The 17,500-nt window shown below is 47.2% G+C and overlaps 2 protein-coding genes across 3 annotated transcripts; one reads left to right on the forward strand and one right to left on the reverse strand.

The window, feature by feature from the left end:
- Positions 1-13: 13 nt before the first annotated feature.
- oxnad1 (oxidoreductase NAD-binding domain containing 1) lies at positions 14-6,362 on the reverse strand. 2 transcript variants are annotated; one of them, XM_076150071.1, is made up of 8 exons: positions 6,269-6,362; positions 4,564-4,676; positions 4,083-4,149; positions 3,838-3,941; positions 2,055-2,196; positions 1,690-1,935; positions 1,491-1,599; positions 14-1,260 (listed from the first exon to the last, which is right to left on the reverse strand). In XM_076150071.1, the coding sequence occupies exons 2-8, from the start codon at positions 4,668-4,670 to the stop codon at positions 1,103-1,105; spliced, it is 933 nt and encodes a 310-aa protein (XP_076006186.1). In that variant the 5' UTR covers positions 4,671-4,676; positions 6,269-6,362; the 3' UTR covers positions 14-1,102. The 2 variants fall into 2 exon arrangements, with proteins under 2 accessions (XP_076006186.1, XP_076006187.1); XM_076150072.1 differs by lacking the exons at positions 4,564-4,676; positions 6,269-6,362 and adding an exon at positions 4,401-4,555.
- A 5,845-nt stretch (positions 6,363-12,207) lies between these two features.
- On the forward strand, positions 12,208-17,158 carry gpnmb (glycoprotein (transmembrane) nmb). The gene is made up of 12 exons (XM_076150029.1): positions 12,208-12,274; positions 13,453-13,608; positions 13,691-13,852; positions 14,089-14,262; positions 14,337-14,498; positions 14,607-14,930; positions 15,161-15,238; positions 15,385-15,564; positions 15,649-15,754; positions 15,832-16,052; positions 16,597-16,687; positions 16,785-17,158. Exons 1-12 carry the CDS (start codon positions 12,208-12,210, stop codon positions 16,936-16,938), a joined length of 1,875 nt encoding a protein of 624 aa, XP_076006144.1. The 3' UTR covers positions 16,939-17,158.
- Positions 17,159-17,500: the final 342 nt, after the last annotated feature.

The raw sequence follows: 17,500 nt of genomic DNA on the forward strand, positions 1-17,500 counted from the left end.
TCAATACAAGTGCTTCAAAACAGATTGACTCCATTTCCTTTATTTCCTGTAGCAGTCTCATTTTACTGACATAGGCGGTTTGTCCTCGTATCAGGACGAAACGCAGGAACGACTCGGAAATAAGTCTCTTCTGTGCGTGAGACCCCCTGCTGAGAGACGACAACAAGACGCTCGCTACCGTCTCCCGGGAATGCTTAGCCAATCAGAGACCACCTGGAGGCTCTATTACAGTGCACCATGGGACATTCACTCCAACCCGGTATGAGAACAGTGCGTGTGTGTGTGTGTGTGTGTGTGTGTGTGTGGAACTGTATGGATGTGTGTGTGTAAGTGAATAACAACTCAATGGGCTAGTATCCAGTATGTGGGCGTTGATACACTGACTGGTGTGAACCAAACACTCACATGTTTACAGAAGTGCAGAGAGGACGAACAATATTATCTTTAGTGTTTTCACAAAAAAATAGGCAGAAACTGCAGCAGGAACGTGTAACACTGTATCGATCAGATTGATTAATTCTGTTCAATCGAGGCCTGAAGGAACTTTGTGCCATTACTTTAGAAAATGATCTCAGGTAAACCATCAAAATAATTGTACTCGTCCTCTTTCTGCTTCAGCCACTTTAAAATCTTCACATCTGCAAATAAATAGTTCATAATTCTTTCCTCAGGCACAACATACAGTAAATATACAGAGTTTATAGAAACTCAGAGGTATTTAGAAATGATCACTCTTAAATATTGCATAATGCTCGGTGTGACGGCTCAGTCATGAAGGTCGCTCTGTTTACATGAACCTTAATGGAAATAACCGGGAAGTGATGTGTGACACACGTGTGGTCCCGGGGGTCTCACACACACACACTGCATGTTCCCAGTGTCCTCAGTCTGCCTCAACAGGTTAAAGGCCAACCTGAGAAGCTCAGTCCGGCATCGGGGAGACGTTTGGTCGTGTGTCTGTGCTGTAACAACACTCACTTTCCACTCTGGCCACGCCCCTTTACCCTCCAGAAGACGACCAAGAGGAGCAAAACAACTGGAAGAAGCTTAACCTGGTCACTGGCCTTTCTGCCCTGAGAGTTTGCGGGAGGTGGCGGAGCTTCTACCACCACTTCTCAAAGAGGATCCTGTCTTGTGCGAGGCCGAGGCCCATGAGGGTCTTTGAGGCGGCCTCGATCATGGGCGGGGGCCCGCACAGGTAACACAGCGTCCTCTGAGGGTCCACGTGAGGCCGCAACGCCGCCTCTGTGATCCTTCCACCTGCAGGGACACCAGGATTAATGGAGCAGGACGATGATGAATTAACCGAGACAGACGCAGCCAGAGTGTGACGGCTGATCAATCATCTCGCAAACGTGTGTGTGTGTGTGTGGAGCGGTAAAGAAATACTTTATTACAGTGCTTGATAGATTTGTTACTTTTCCACCAGAACTTCCTTCCATCTAACGATTTTAAAAGATATATAGGTACAGCTTGTAGGCTTTACTTACTCTTGAGAAAGGGTTGGAGCTGTGGGTCCGTGTCTGTGCTCTGCTGGGTGACGTGGAGGTCACAGGTCAACTTGTCGGGGAACATCCGACACGCCTCCATGATGGTGCTCTGATGACACGGCAGGTGGGAAGCAAAGCGTCAGCGTGAAGTGACTTCCTTACTAACTACTAAAGCTTGGTAGGAGATTGCTTTTGTCACCTTGAAGAGCAGCTGCAGGGTGCTCTTGGCGCTGTAGCAGAGGTGGGCGGAGCCTATGTGGTACTGCTGCCCCTCAGAGGCGTGGTTGAGGCGCAGCAGGTCGGCGGCGTGCAGCAGGATGGAGTAGAGGGGGTTGATGCCGACGCCGCCGGCCACCAGGAGCAGATCCACAGAGGGGTCAGAGGACGACGGGTCGAAAAAGAAGTCCCCGCCCACACGCATGGCGACCTGAGAGCCCACCGCACACTGAGAAGGAAGAGAGTCACATGAGGCAGGATACCAAGAAGAGAATCGCCATCCAACCAGGTCTACACTACGACACACACACATCCTGAACCCTAATCATCACATTATCTCACACTCACCTCAGTGTGGATCCAGTGAGCCGGCGGGTGTTTGGCGTACTTGACGGCCAGCTCGACCACGCCCTCCCTCTGCAGCAGGCCGGGGCTGGAGCACATGGAGAAGCCGCCCACCTTCTCCACGCCCGGGATGTAGAAGTCCACCCTGCACACACAACCAGCAACCTCACTGAGACATTTGAGTTCTAATGTGGATTAATAAACATGACATCTACTCCCGTGTCTACTTAGTCATTGTTTAAGAATTGAGTTCCTCGGGTTCTGATGCTTTACACAAGACTCCCAACTTAACGACGAGGTAAAGGAAAGGAATCAGTGCGTGTTTAACTTTTGTGGGTGTCTGAACTACTGGGTTCATCTTGATTCGGCTGAGTACATCTACTTGCTTACCAGGTTGCTTTTTGCTGTACTTTAATCGTGAGGCTATTGTCGTTGATACTTTCTCTGATTGAAACGAGTTTGGCCCAGGCGACCCTTAAGCACCCGGTTAAATCTGTGGGAGGGGCCTGCACTGCTAGCAGACAATTTGCAATTAGTGAAGCAGTCTTTATTAAGCTGTCACGCCGAAAGCGCCAGGCAAACGAAGGCTAGGCGAACAAAGGCGACAGGCGACTTTTTCAAGTCCGACTTCTTCCAAAGGACGCCTTCTTCTCTAAGGCCCCTAGGATTCATCACGGTGCCTGCCTTGTTGCACTTCTACTCTAGCTCTAGTTATGCTCTTAGCTGTCGGTTTTCAAAGGAAATGCGCTTTCCATTTCTTGTGACCTGAAGTTCTTTTATCTACCTCTGTTGAACGCACTTATTGGAAGTCGCATTGGCTAAAAGCGTCTGCTGAATGACCGTAATGTAATGTAATCGGTTTCCAATACTTCAGCCCTGTGACTCTTCAGTGTGGTTGGTTGAGCAGGTATAAGTATTAGATGAAGCAACTCAAAACACAAGCATGAGATGTGATTAACCACTGATCACCTTCATATCTGGGCTAAAATAGGAATATTCCCAGTAGATGCTGGAATTACAGGACGGATCAATTCCCTCTGGGGAGAAATAAAGCAACCAAACTGAGCCAGCCGGGAAGTTTCCAGCTCCTTCCTTCATTAAACGTGTCCAGGCGTCGCAACAAATACAGTTTGGACCCGGAGGGGAACGACCACGCTCAGCATTTACACTGAAGCTCCACCGACACAATGACCCACCGTTGTTCTGGTGGGGGGGAACAAGGGGGGGGGCTTCCGAGTCCACAGCCCTCATAAATATGGATCTACACACATATGTTCCACCCCCCTCCTCTTCCTCCATTCCCACCTGGAGATGAACAACCAAACAGTCTCCGTTCTAAGAAACAGTCAAACTCCAGGATTTCCATCTATTTACATTCATTAACAGTCGCCGCAGGGGAAGCGTCTGCATGTGTTACATCTCAACGCCGCCCCCAACCCACACACAGTACGGGCTCCTGTATGTATACGGGAGATTAATGTAAACGCTGCACTAATTAACACATTGACTGACAAGCACAGATCGGATGAAGTCTCAGCTCTTTTCCTCTATAATACTTTATCTTGGTGTTACGACTATAAGAACAAAGAAGCGTCAAATAACCCAGAGTCATGTGGCGTCAGATCTTCCTCATGTGATGTGACAAATGTTCACAATGACTATATTATTGTAATTATCCTTAATACCGACAAGTATGAGAACCGTGAGACAGCGCTGCCCTCCTGTGGCGAGTCTGAGCAGTGCAGAAAGGGTTTGGGATTCTGGGCTCATTTCTGACTGGACTCACCACTGTCCTGCTTTGAAGGTAAAGTCTGGATGGACGGCCAGCCTCAGGCGCTTCACCACCTCCGACTCGATCACGATCCCACACACCTGAGCTGGGTACAGATCCTGATTCAGACCGGACGACAGAGCAGCAAAACGTGGGTTAATGATTCAGGAAGCAGGCGTCAACACAGTTAGCTGATAAAAAAAACAGAACAGGGGGACACAGGCAACAGTCCAGATGAAAGAGTTGGACATTAGACTCACGTTTTGTCGGCTGTTGTTGGCCGTCCTCTCCAGATGGTCCATTTGTCTTCTGGACGACATTCTTCTTCTACAAAAAGAGCAGAGAGGCTTTGTCAGTTCTCCTGTATGTCAATGTGAACTTTCACCCCGCTGCCAGAAAGCTCCAAACAACAGACCAGAATCCATGTTACATTTACACACACACAATCCACTGAAAACACACACACACACACACCTCTCACACACACACAAATGAGAAATCTTCCATAAATGCATTAGTGAATCGCACACATGTACCACTATGTACGATCATGTGTGCGTGTGTGTGAGAGCTCGTACCTTTGTGAATGAGCGACAGCATACTAGTGTGTGTGAGAGGTCATTTTGTGACAGAAGAGGTGGGGCTTGGGACACACCGGCGAGAAGTTTCTCATTTGTGTGTGTGTGTGTGTGTGTGTAACATGGATTCTGTGGGTCTGTACGGTTCAGCGGTTGTCCCCACCTGGTGATGGAGGCGGGGCCCAGGATGCGGCAGTGGCGCAGACCAGCGATGGGAGGCGGCAGGGTCAAGTTTCGGGCGGATAATGTCAGGATGCTGGAGACGTTCATCGCGACCTGAGTGGAGATTAGAAGAGACAACGTCCCACATTAACCCTCAAAAGCTGGAAGAGTTGGAGACACAGCTGAACAATATTTTCTCACGTTTGACATCTAAACATTAAATGATCATAACCATCATTACAATAACCAAATACATTTTCCCACCCATCCAAAGTATCTACATCATCTTCTTAATCACATTCACTATTGTTCTTGTTATTGTATCAGGTTCTGTCCTGCTGTCTGTTTACGTTCCCTCGCTGAAAAATGAGTTGGCCCTCTTGGGACAATAAAGAACTGAACTGAAGATTGGGATGTTTTGTTGGTTTTGTGTGAGTAAAATAGTGCTTATTCAGCACCAACTAATACAATAAGACCTGTTCATGAAAGCAGACAGCTTAAAGTGCCGTTTAAAAAGGGTTAAAACTCACAATTCATAAGAAATGAATACCACCTGCTTAAAAACAGTGAAGAGAAAAGCAAACCATAAATGGTGTCTATTATTAATAAAAGCCTTTAGAGCCTGAAAATCATTCACGATTCATCTCATCTATTTTCACCATTTTCAGCTAGATAATGATATACTATACTATACTACCAAAATTACAATATACTTTTATATTCTATTTATGGCACTACGATCATTTGCTGCAAGTTTGGGGCAAATTTAAATTTTGAACAAATTCAGGAAAAATGTCATAGTAACCATGGACCAACAGGGTCATTTTTGTAAAAGGCCCATATCTTGGACAAGGAAAAGGGTAGAGCTCTAGAAATTCAGCCACATCATCTAGATGGCACTAGGATCATGTGCTGCATTTCTCTCTGTTGAATTCATATATCTGTAAATCTGACTTTGAAAGAGCCTCGCCGCCAGTCACTGAATAGCTTAGAATTTAATGCACCATAACAGGGTAGCTATGTTTATATATGGCACTAGGCCCAGTTTGATATAAAACACAATATACAATATATATAGTACGGGGTCCCTGCTCCATCAGTTTAGGGGTCCTTGGCCTGAAAAACGTTGAAGACCCCTGATCTGAGCTAAAGCTGCCAGCAGTACCACAATGGGCCACTAGAGGGAACCACTTCGCAGTCCAGACTCCATTGCAAGATGTACCATATTACCGAAACAGCGCTTCTGAGCACGCATTGTTTGGATTATTAAGTCGCCATTTCTAACCAAACATCTGTTCCTAATCTCTCATTCGATTCTGCCTACAAGTCATCTTTCAAAAACATTTAAGTGTAAAATTATCGCGACGTAGAAACAGCCGGTTCCCCATGTTGCCCGCTTCTCGGACGTCACGCTTTACTGCTTTTAGTGGTGAGATGAACAATAATAACAAAGCGAAACTACAGTGAAACGTCAACATATGCCACATTTAATACTCTTAAGTGTTTACAGTGTAAAATAACAAACGAGTTACGAGTCGTTATAGCAACAGAGTCTCCTTCATCCTGCCGGTAAACCGGAGGATTATGTAACGCAGGTCCAGCCGGCGTCTTCCGTTACGCTAGCTCTTTAGCGCTGACAGCTAAGAAATGGCTGTAGTTGAAGTAAACAAACTGAAACAAATGCGTTGGTGAGTTTTTAAGCTTACCAAAATAATGCGATGTTATATGTTCGTCAAATTAGCTTCCGTATCGTTGCCATAACCTCCTGCACGTTACATGATGGTCAACTCTTACATCCGGAAGTAATCCCCAATGTGTGACGTAACAAGGCAACCGAGATTCGACAATAAGTATTTAAATTGGTTGTATTTATTTCTCACCTTTATATTAATACGGTCGTATAGTTCTTTGTTCGAGCTACACGAAACCACAACCTGTATCCTAAAAACGAATAAACTTTGAATATTCGTAAAATATGTTCACTTCCGGGATGGATCCTTCTTCTCCGTGTGGGCTACATCGTTAGTTGCCTTGAACACAAGCGTATCAGTTATTGTCAGTAACTATGGTGTAGTTATTATGGTGTAAGTATTATTATATAGCCTCTCAAACATCCGACATGAAGCCATTTAAACGTCTAACCAGCTATTTCTGAAGAAATCTTTTTTATCCAGCCCTAATGTCTCCGGTCGAACACTCCCATAATTGGCCACAGGGGGGCGTTGTAGTGAGATGTTTGTCAGTCAATCGCATCCATGATGTGGCCTATGGTCCTGCACAGAGACTAAACAACTTCATCTGAACATCTGACCGCGTCATAATCTTTTTATTGATCAATTATTAAGTAGCGTAACTAATACAAATTTGTGTTCTGTGTGTGAGTGTGTATTTGGCTGTGTTTCCATTTGGCTCTACCTTGTGTCACAGCAGCCAAGTTCAGCATCAACACGCACACCTGTGATTTGCTCAGTTCTGACTTATAAACACGTTATTTTCACTCAGACTGCATGTGACTGCGTGTAATGTGGAGTTCAGTGAGGAAGGAATGAGGAGATGAAAGAAGAGAGGAAAGGAAAGACAAAATGGGAGAGGGTCAAACACGTGGCTGAGAGAGCTGAGTGGTTGCAGATTCCAGGTTAAGAGTTCAGTCTAATGATTGAGTCTAATTAGAGCCATGCTGCTGGCGGTCTGAGACACGAGACCAGAGCCAAATCATGAGAGCTGAACTCCGGGTGCACATGCAGTTCCAACTGAACTCTTCCTCTGGCTTCTCTCAGGAGGTTTGGTTGTGAGATCTATCACATTCAGACGAACTACAGAGACTTTGCTCTTGTAAACTATTCACAACATCTTTGGAAATACAGGGATTTATTTATACTAGATTACATCGTCTAAATCATGAGGAAAACCACATTGTATGAGCCATAGATACCTTGCATAGTACAGAGGGTGGACAAAATAAAAGGAACACAGTCTGACCTAATATCAGCAGCAAATCAGAGTTTAAATTATTACTTCTGACACATTTTCAACTAGTAAAAACCCAATCATATCAAAGCGTGAAGATTTGTTTTAGTAAGTAAGTAAGTAAGTTTGTGTAAGTCTTCTCTTGTTGAAGGTGTATTGTTTGAATCACATTGTATTTCCGTGTTTCTGTTATTATCTACCTATAGGATCAGATTCGAAAGGTCTGCGGTGAACGTTGCCATCTAGTGGAAACTTTGAGAACTGCATGTTTTTCAACATTTTCAAGAAAAAAGAAATTGGGAAATTGGAAATGCAGCTTTTAACAGCTGATTCAACAACAGTTGCGAATCAACTAGAAGAGTCTTCTTATTAATTTAATTTTAAACCATCTCTGTCTCTGTGTGTGTAAATATACGGATACATCTTTGCTTTAAATCTTTTTTCCTCAAACTTGAAAGCACTTTGAGCCATTCTGCGGCGAGCTTCAAGCAGTAAAATCCTCTCGCTGACCCCCTCTTCCAACCTAGATTTCCGGCCTGCAGACACCTCCATGTCCTTCTCCAGCCCCCGCAGGTTCATCCGCAACGGGTCGCCCATTTCCCCGTGCGTCAGGCGCACAGGAGCGGGAGCGGCGCTGTCCTTATTTGCTCCCGGCAGAAGCACCTTGTAACCCCCCTTCTTCCTCCTCTTCCTCTGCGTCGCGTCCCAGCTGCCCTGTGTTGACGGGACGAACAAAAGCTCGTCTTCTTGGAGAGAGTGGAGCCGGGAGAGACCGGCACCGAGCTCCAGGACCTGGTCTCGGGAGTCCACGATCACCTCCAGGTCAGGCGGATTTGGGACCCGCTGGAGGGGGCGGCGAGGAGGGCGGGGAGGGTCGGGGTAACTGCGATCCCGGTGTCGGCTGAAGAGGTCCGAGAGCGTCAGAGTGACCAGGGCGCAGGCGAGGAGGAGAAGCCCGAGGCAGAGCTTCTTCCGGCGGGTGGCTGCAGCGCTGCCCCGCACACGCATTCTGGACTCGGGGACTCGGGGCTCAGAAGTTCGTCCAGCGCTGCCGGATCTCTCTCATGTTCGAGGTGACGCTCAACTGAAGAGTCGATCGCATTTTACCAAAGTGGAGCTCGCATGCAGAGATGATCAGAGGAGGATCAAACGCAGACATTCAACCAGGCTTCAGTTCCCACAAAAACCGATCAATAAGAGAAGTGATACAACCTGGACCTCCAGAGCGCAGGAGGGTCCGTGGAACGACAATCGATTGGCCGTTATGTTGACCGAGGAGGCGCGCAGCTCCTGTCTGTGCTCCAGCTCATCCCGCGGTCCTAAAGCCTGCGGGTGTAACGGCGCACCTGATGGATCCACCTGTGGGGCGCATTCCGCTACAAACACAGCAGGACACTGAACACGAGTTTAAGCTTAAACAACGAAACAAAGAAAGACCCGGTTTGTAGTGGAATCATGGAAAATGTCCAATTTCAAATAAAATATGAAGGGGGGAATAATTTAGAGTTATGAGAAATGTGTTTGTATAGATAAGACATTTCCCATAAGGCAAAGCGAGGTGAAGGAGAAGAGAGAGAGGCGACTCAGCGTTCCAGAGTTCAGTGTGAGTGCTTTTGACTTGCCCTCACCTGACCTTTACCAAACCACAGTGAGGAAAAAGTAGCTGTAAGTTACTGGAAAAGCTACATTATTTTTGAAAAGCTACTTTGCAAGCTACTGTCAAGCTACTGAAAAAAAGTAGTTCAGTTACTATCTCCACTACTTTAAGAGAGCGGCTCCCAGCACTGCCTGCTCTCTGAGGCTGTTGCTTTGTGAGCTCAGTGTTGAGTTGTAGTGATGGAAAACAGCAGCACAGCCCTGAAGTTCACATTGCAGAGGAATTAAATGATGTGTTTTTATACTTCCTCCAGTGTGTGTGTGTGTGTGTGTGTTGGTTGGACAGAGGCGTCTCCCCGGTGCGTCACACATCAAAGTTGCTCTCTCCGGGCCAGCTGGACCCGAGCCCCCACGGCCCCATGACCGTCTGGCCATGCCGGGAAGAGAGGGCGGTGGAGGCAGGAATCTCCACTTCTCCTCTGCTCTCATGCTTGGTTTGGTGGGAATGGAGACAATAGGATCCACCTACTCTCCTCTCTTACAAGAGACCAGAGACAAGAGACAAGAGGGACCCTAAAGCCAGACTAGAGGTACACTGCAAGATACCCAGAGAGATACCCAAAGATGATGGAAAGCAAAGACATGAGGAAAGGAGGAATCGGGGATCAATCGAGTGAAAACAGGAAAGATTTTCAGAGGCTGAGGTTCAAATGCCGGTCAGAAGGACTTATCTGGAAACCATGGAATCAATTTGGCTGCACCGGTTCACCAGACAGGGACCCGCTGGGTTTAGCAGCCCCCTCCTTTCCCCCCCTCTGCCCCAGCTCAGGATGACAGGGCAGAAAGATGCAGTGATTACAGTACACAGAGGAGAGGAGGGACACCAGGAGGGACACCTGGACAAGTTGAAAGAGAGGAAGGTCAGGAAAGAGGACAGGAATGAGAGATAGGACAGAGAGAGAGGAAGTTTGGAATGACCTTGCTCCTCCCTCCCCCCTGTTCTTTCACCCCCCTGCTCCTTCCTCCCCCTCGCTCCTTCCTCCTGTGTCCATGTGGGCACAAAGTTTGAGTCCACATGTAATTCCAGTTCAGCACACTGAACACTCCCATGTGCACCAGCATCCAGCCAAAGCACACACTGAAATCAAGTTTCCACTGCCAGCACATTTCCACTCGAAAACACACGCATACACACACACAGGTCCAGGTTCAGGGTCCAGTCTCTCTCTCTCTCTCACACACACACACACACACACACACACAAACACACACACACACACACATTTTCCCAGGGAATGTGCCTGCATTCCTCCATCGGACCAGAAGCCAGCGCTGTAAATGAGAAGGCAGGACAAGTACTCACATGCACTCTCTCTCTCTCTCTCTCTCTCTCACACACACATGGACACAGAGAGAGAGCGAGCGAGAGAGAGAGTTCGTACAGTCAGTCATGTCTGTCATCTGTTCAGGCTGTTGTCGAGAGAGAGAGAGAGAGGGAGGTACAAAACGCAAGAAAATGTGTGTGTGTGTGTGTGTGTGTGTGTGTGTGTGTGTGTGTGTGTGTGTGTGTGTGTGTGTGTGTGTGTGTGTGTGTGTGTGTGTGTGTGTGTGTGTGAGAGACAGACAGGCAGGCAGGCTGCGGAGAGGTGCTGCCCTCTACCGGTGAATATGCCGCGTTGTCATTAACTGATGTTCACCAAACTCCTCTGAACTCTCTGATTGCAACATCTGGTCAAACATCAGTGATGGCGCGTGATCACGTGACGTCGTGGATCATGTCGGAGTTGCGTTGAGTTTTTCTGCCATCCGGTTCGTTTCAAATGGATTGGAGTTAAACAAAGTGCAAAGGACATGAATATACTTTAATATCTACTTCCATTATAAGACTCGTGTTGTTATTGAATTAGAAGTATAAATCATCATCATCACTTCAATAATGATTAGTTGTTCTTAAGGGATTGTGGATCTGTGGCGTAAATTACAAACAGACTATATCCATGTAAAGTATCGATTAATATCATCGGTCAATACATTGTTCCTCTCACTCAGTTCTTCCGTTTCTCTGCGTCCTGATCCCGATTTGAAGTAGAATTCCAAGTAAATAGGAGTTGATTTATTAAAGAGCATCGCGTGTTTTGCAGTATCACACACACACGCACACACGCACGATCACAAATCACACAATTTGTAATCACAGTGAAGAGCAAATGTTTGTCCTGATGAATCACACACACACTCACACACACATACATACGAAGGATCCTTGTCTGTCATGAAGGATCCTCGTCTGTCTCCTTCTGCTCCTCCTGTCACCTAATTGGTCCACACTGGGACACAAACACGCATCAACTATACAACATTGATTGCAAATTCCCACCAATCGCATCATATGTAATGTATGCAATATTCACACTGTGATCAGAGTGAAGCTGCTGATTAAAGCGACCCCCCCCCCCCCCCCCGCTATACAGTCGCAGTAATGACGTTATATTTAACGTGATTAACTGAACCCGTGATGTTCGATGAAAAAGCTTCTCTGCTAATGAGACTGATCGATTTGTCTTGTTTACTCTTTACAAAAAAATCAATGAATTCGATTTTATCAAGCTATATTTGTCTCCACTTTCAACAACTTTAGGCATATTTACCCAGAAAATAAACACAAATGAGCCCAAAATAAAATGGCTACAATTATGACGTCACGACACTTAGATAGATAAGACTGTAAACACATTTCAACACTTTAAACTATTAAAGAATAAACTGATCCAGCTGCTGTCAGAGTCTTCGTGTCGTGTCTTCTTAATGTGACTTGTTATGATGTAAACTCTTCATCTTCCTAAAGTCTTTCCGCAGTGAAACATGGAGGAGAGACTCATGATGCGTTCACGTCCACACTAATGAGCGGTGAGCTGCGTCTCGTTATGAACATCACATGTTTGTGCGCTCAGCGGACCCCAATTAAATTATAGAACATCGGGAGCCGCAGCAGCCGCAGAGCCAGTCAGTGCCTCGGTGCGGATCATCTGTTCGGGAGTCGCAGGATCAACAGTTCGGCTCGTTGTGCGGGTTTATTGGCGCGATGGGAGTTTTGCGCTGCGTGTTTCTGCTCTGCGTGTGTTTTGGTTATCAAGCGGATGGACGCAAAAGTAAGTGGCGCTTTAAACTTGACACTGACAGTTTGACAGTTTGTTCCCTGGTTTCTGTGAGTTTAGCGCGGAAATAACGCAAATAATTCAAGTATAAACACAACAAACGTTTGCTGAAGATGTTTGATGAAATGAAAAAGTAGAAGAAGAAGCTGCGACCGGATGCGCTTTGGTCTCAGGTTTGATTCCGGTGAGTTAAATATAACTGAGACAGAGATATATAACGCGTAACTCCTATGTAATGGACTTAAACATTCTGTCTGTGTCTGTCTGACGTGTCCTGGTATCAGCTGTCCACCTTATCAGAGTCTCATGAGCTTAATTAGGGTCTGAGCTCAGAGTGACGCTGACAAACTAAACGCAGACGTGATTTGACATTAAACGCACCTTGAACTCCACAATGTGCAGTCACGGTGACATGACGTAGTAAACAAATCACAGTTCAATTGAATGAAACATTTAAACCGTTTGAGGAGATTTGATTTTTAGTTTAGCTGCAGAGAGGAAAACAAACAAACAAACAGCAAATTGGTCTAATTCGAAATTGATGAGAAACATTTGGTTTCAACGGAAGTCGTGACAAAAATCTTAATTGTTATGAAAAACTTTCAAGCTCTTCAAATTTCAAGCTCTAGAAAAGGGGTCTCGAACCCAAAACCTGCACCGGCATCGATCCAGCAAATGCCACTTGGTGAGATGTGTCTGTCACTTGTGCATGGGGGTCTACAGGGGCCCCCCTAAGGAAGTGAGATACAAACTCCAAACCAACTCCCATAAGTGTCTGAGGGCCTCAAATGGGACTGGACCAGATTTCAGACCTCTATCTTCACCGCATCAGGACTCACAGACTTGTACCTCCAGTGGCTCGCTGAGTGCCCCCTGGTGGTTACTATGATGAAACCCATGGAAACGCTGTTGTTGTGGCAAATCTCTGTTTTAAAATGTTTTAAGATGCAGATTACTTTTGAGTCTCTTCATTCAGAATGAGGGATAAGACTAAAGATTTAAAAGAAACATGGATAAAGGAGCAAATTACAAAGAGACGGATTGAGTCCTGATCCAGTTAGAGGATCTGAACCCCAAAGAAGAACCAGGAGAGTCCTCAGATGTTCTCCTGCCTGCTGTGTTGATCTGATCTGATCTAACCCTTCTCCATCGTGTCTCCCTGGCCTCTCCAGCCTTCGCCGACATGTTCCCGCACAAGCACTCCCTGCCTGGGAAGTCTCCATTCCCGATCCCACCGATCCCCGGGTGGGACCCTGACACCAAACCGTGGGATGATTACCTCTACCCCCCACTGAGCCCCAAACCACTGGAGCTCACACACCACAAAGGTGAGTAGGTCATTTTGATTTGATCGGTCGTGGTTCTGAGCCTCCGAGTCTCTTTGACCCGGACCCGTCCTGTTCTCTGCAGGTAAACCCAAAGTGCGTCTGACCAGCGACAGTCCGGCCATCAACGGCTCCTCCGTCTCTTTCACGGCAAAGCTGGAATATCCTCCGTGTCAGAAGGAGGACGCCAACGGGGACCTGGTGTGGGACGAGCACTGTGGGGGCAGTGCGGCGCTGGAGGCTTCAGGTACTTCCAGAAGGCTAGACCACCACATCACACAAGAGACATTATACATGACATCACACACCACATCACACTTCTCTCCGTTGTCCTTCCTTCCTTTCGTCCTTCCTGTATTTCATTCTTTCCTCTTTGTCTTCTTCCCTTGCTTCTCTCTGTCCTTCCGGTCTTCTAAGGTTCCATTTCAGGATTTTCATGACCCCGATGATGGATTGTGTGTATGTTTGTTGTCATGTTTGCAGCCAATGGGCAGTTGCGCTCCGGCTACGTGTACAACTGGACTTCCTGGATGGACGACTACGGATTTGGAAAGTGTCCAGACATGAAAAGATGCAACGTGTTCCCCGATGGAAAGCCGTTCCCTCAGAGCAACGACTGGAGACGCAAGAGCTACGTCTACGTGTGGCACACCATGGGTGAGACACACACATACACACACGTAAACACACACAGAAACCCTCAGATCTAACCCGAGGTGTGATCGTTGCAGGTCAATACCACGAGACGTGTGATGGCTCCTCCTCCAGCCTGACCCTCAACACCAGCACCTTCCAGTTGGGGGCAGAGGTCATGGAGGTCATGGTGTACAGGAAGCGTGAGCGGAGGAAGTACAGCCCCCTCAGCACCGACAACACCGTCTTCTACGTCACAGGTATGAGACAAACCCTCAGGCCCAGGTAATGTTTGAACTGAACGTCACAAAATCCTGTCGTCTATTGCTAATTCTTTACCTGGATTCCTTGGGTTGGATCCGTATCAGATGAGATCCCCGTGGCCGTCAACATCTCCCAGAAGGCCGCGGTCAACGAGTCGTCCAATGTCTTCTTCCGCGGCGAGGACGTGGTCTACCAAGTCCAGCTCCACGACCCGAGCGGTTACCTCAAAACCGCCGCCACCATCGACTACATCTGGGACTTCAGAGATGGCAACCAGCTGGTCACACACCGGAACGTGGTCACACACACCTACGGCACGCTGGGGAACGTGGAAGTGAAGCTGGTGGTGGAGGCGGCCTTCCCCACCGAGTGCCCCACCCATGCTGCCACGGCGACGCCTGGGAGAGTCACGCCGCGGCCGCACACGGGTACAGGACACTCACACACACATGAACACACACAGACACACACATCTGGGCCAGAGGTCGATGCCCTTGCGCGGGACATTGAATCCCGCACGCATTTTCATCCCGACATCCTGGAGGGAGGAGGGGAAAGCAAAGAAGTGACGTTTCCTGCAGAGATCAATAACGTATAGCGTTACAAAGCATGAGATGATCAAATCTGTGTTCCTGTCTGTGTCCTCCTCTATCTCCAGAGGCTCCTGCTCCTCCACCCGCTACTCACGCCATCACCGCCAAGATGGAGACCACGCAGGGTGAGAGAGAGAGAGAGCGTATACAGTATCCTCTCATTCATATATCCGCTCATTCATTAAGTATTAATGGAGAATCGATGACTTGAAAATAAAACACGCACACACACACACACACACACACTCAAACACACACACACACACTTTACTACTGTTTCCTGTCTCAGCGCCTGCCAGCAGCAGCAGCTTCCCCACCTTCCCTCCCATCGACGGGACGACGGGCGAGCCCACCACAGAGCCCCTCCCCCCGATTGTGACCCCAGGGTTTCACAGCAGGCACAGCGCCAACGCCAACGAGTGTTTCCGCTACGTCCACGGCACCTTCATGGGTGAAATCACCATCATAGGTGGGTGTGAAGGGGTGAAATGGATCGAGGTGACCGATTGATTACAAAGTGAAAGCATCAAAAGCGTCACCGTTTCCTCCACAGAGCCCAAACACGCGGTGCAGCTTCAGCCCAACAGTCGCATCGTGGACGTTTCTGCTGCCAGAGTGACCAACACAGACGTCAGCTTCCTGGTGAAATGTCTCGGCAGGTGAGTGGAGACAATTCCACAAGCGCAGCATATGTGGACTTCAAGCCACTGACCCTGGTTCCGACCTTTGCCCCCAGCACCCCGACCTCGGCCTGCACCATTGTGTCGGAGCCCGGCTGCACACACGTACGCAGCATCATGTGCAACGACGTGCCGCCGTCTGCAGAGTGCGAAGTTCATCTGACCAGGACGTTTCTGGAGCCTGGAACCTACTGCGTCAACATCACCCTGGAGGACTCCAGGAGCATGGACCTGGCCAGCACCACCATCACCATCAACAAGTCCCAGGATGCACCAGGTGGGTCACACACACACACAAGGATATTGGGGAGTAGCTAACTGAAGTCGTGAAGCTACTAACTTAACTGCTTTTTCAGTAGCTTTTTCCAGCAGCTCATCTGTATCACATGAACAAATCCCAGCATGCACCACTCCTCCTGGTCACCTTGCTTAGCCTTATGGGAAATAAGTCTATTCATCACAACATTTTCATTCGGGTGATATTTAAATTGCACAACTTTTTTTCATACTTTTTTTAACCATTTGTAGTAACACTGGTCATTAATTTATTTTTCCCTTTCCTCATTTTCAGTCAGAAATGTGTGAATTCAAAATACAATTTTAAAATATGCTGCAATTTGTATGGAATGCAACTGTATCATGACTTAAAAGATCATTTCACACATTTAACCAGAACATTCTAATATTGTGTTTAATGTCACTTGCTACATTTTATAATTTTTTTTACAACTGAACTATTCAAAATCTTGTAGCAAGCTTGTAGTATGAAATGTTAGCATTTAAAAAATAAAACACATTCACCTACTGTATATCTCCTCTAGTGTCCAAGACTTCTCGCACAGCAGAGGTGGTCCTCTCCTCCAGCGCCGTGTTGGTGGCCATGTTTGCCTTCATCACCTATCTGGTCTACAGGTAAGAAATCTTCACCTGACCCAGCTGCTTAGGAGCCATCTGATCACTGCCTTTATTCATCCCATCATCCAACCATTCTCCTTTCCTTCTCTTCCAGGCGTTATAAGGTGTACCGGCCTGTGCGGAGGTCTCTGGTGGAAGACGTCTTCGGACCAGCGAGGGCCCGGGGTCGCATGGAGCGCCTGAGAGAGTCGCTCTTTCCTTCCACTGGAGAGAGCTGTCACCTGCTGACTGACCGGCACCCCATGTAGGCTTTCTGCAGCACCTACAGCTAAAACCAAAGCTTTCCTCCTTTTTTTTTTTGTTTTGTTGCATAGCTAAGCACAGGTCGACCCTTTAGATGCTAACAGAGCTGAACCCCTCATTTCTGTGGAGGAATACTAGTAAATAATGTGATTAACTTGATGTAAGACGCCACAGCAGGAGTTTCCAACCCAGTCTTACAACAACCCGCTATCCAGCAGGTTTTCTATTCTGCCATTACACAAATTGCTTGCACCTTGTATTCCAAGTTGTCAGGTGTGCTGTGCTGCTTGAGGTACCAGGTGCAAGCAATTGGTTTTAAAGGCAGGGCAGTAAACCTGCTGAATAGTGGTCGTTGTAGGACTTGGTTGGAGACCACCGTGCTGTAGTAAGTGTCTAAAGCTTAGCTCAGTATGATTACGGCTCGACTTCAGATTAAGGCAGCCGGGGTCAAGTTACGCTGCTTTGTTGCTTGTAAGAAACGTTTTGTTCCATGTGTAAATCTCCACACGGTGCTTTAGAATATTGTGCCTTATAATGAAACATTCTACATCATTTGATATGATAATT

The sequence above is a fragment of the Genypterus blacodes genome, unplaced genomic scaffold (genome assembly GCF_046128005.1).
Source record: "Genypterus blacodes isolate CSIRO-AG114 ecotype Tasmania unplaced genomic scaffold, CSIRO-AGI_Gbla_v1 ptg000048l_1, whole genome shotgun sequence".
NCBI lineage: Eukaryota > Metazoa > Chordata > Actinopteri > Ophidiiformes > Ophidiidae > Genypterus > Genypterus blacodes.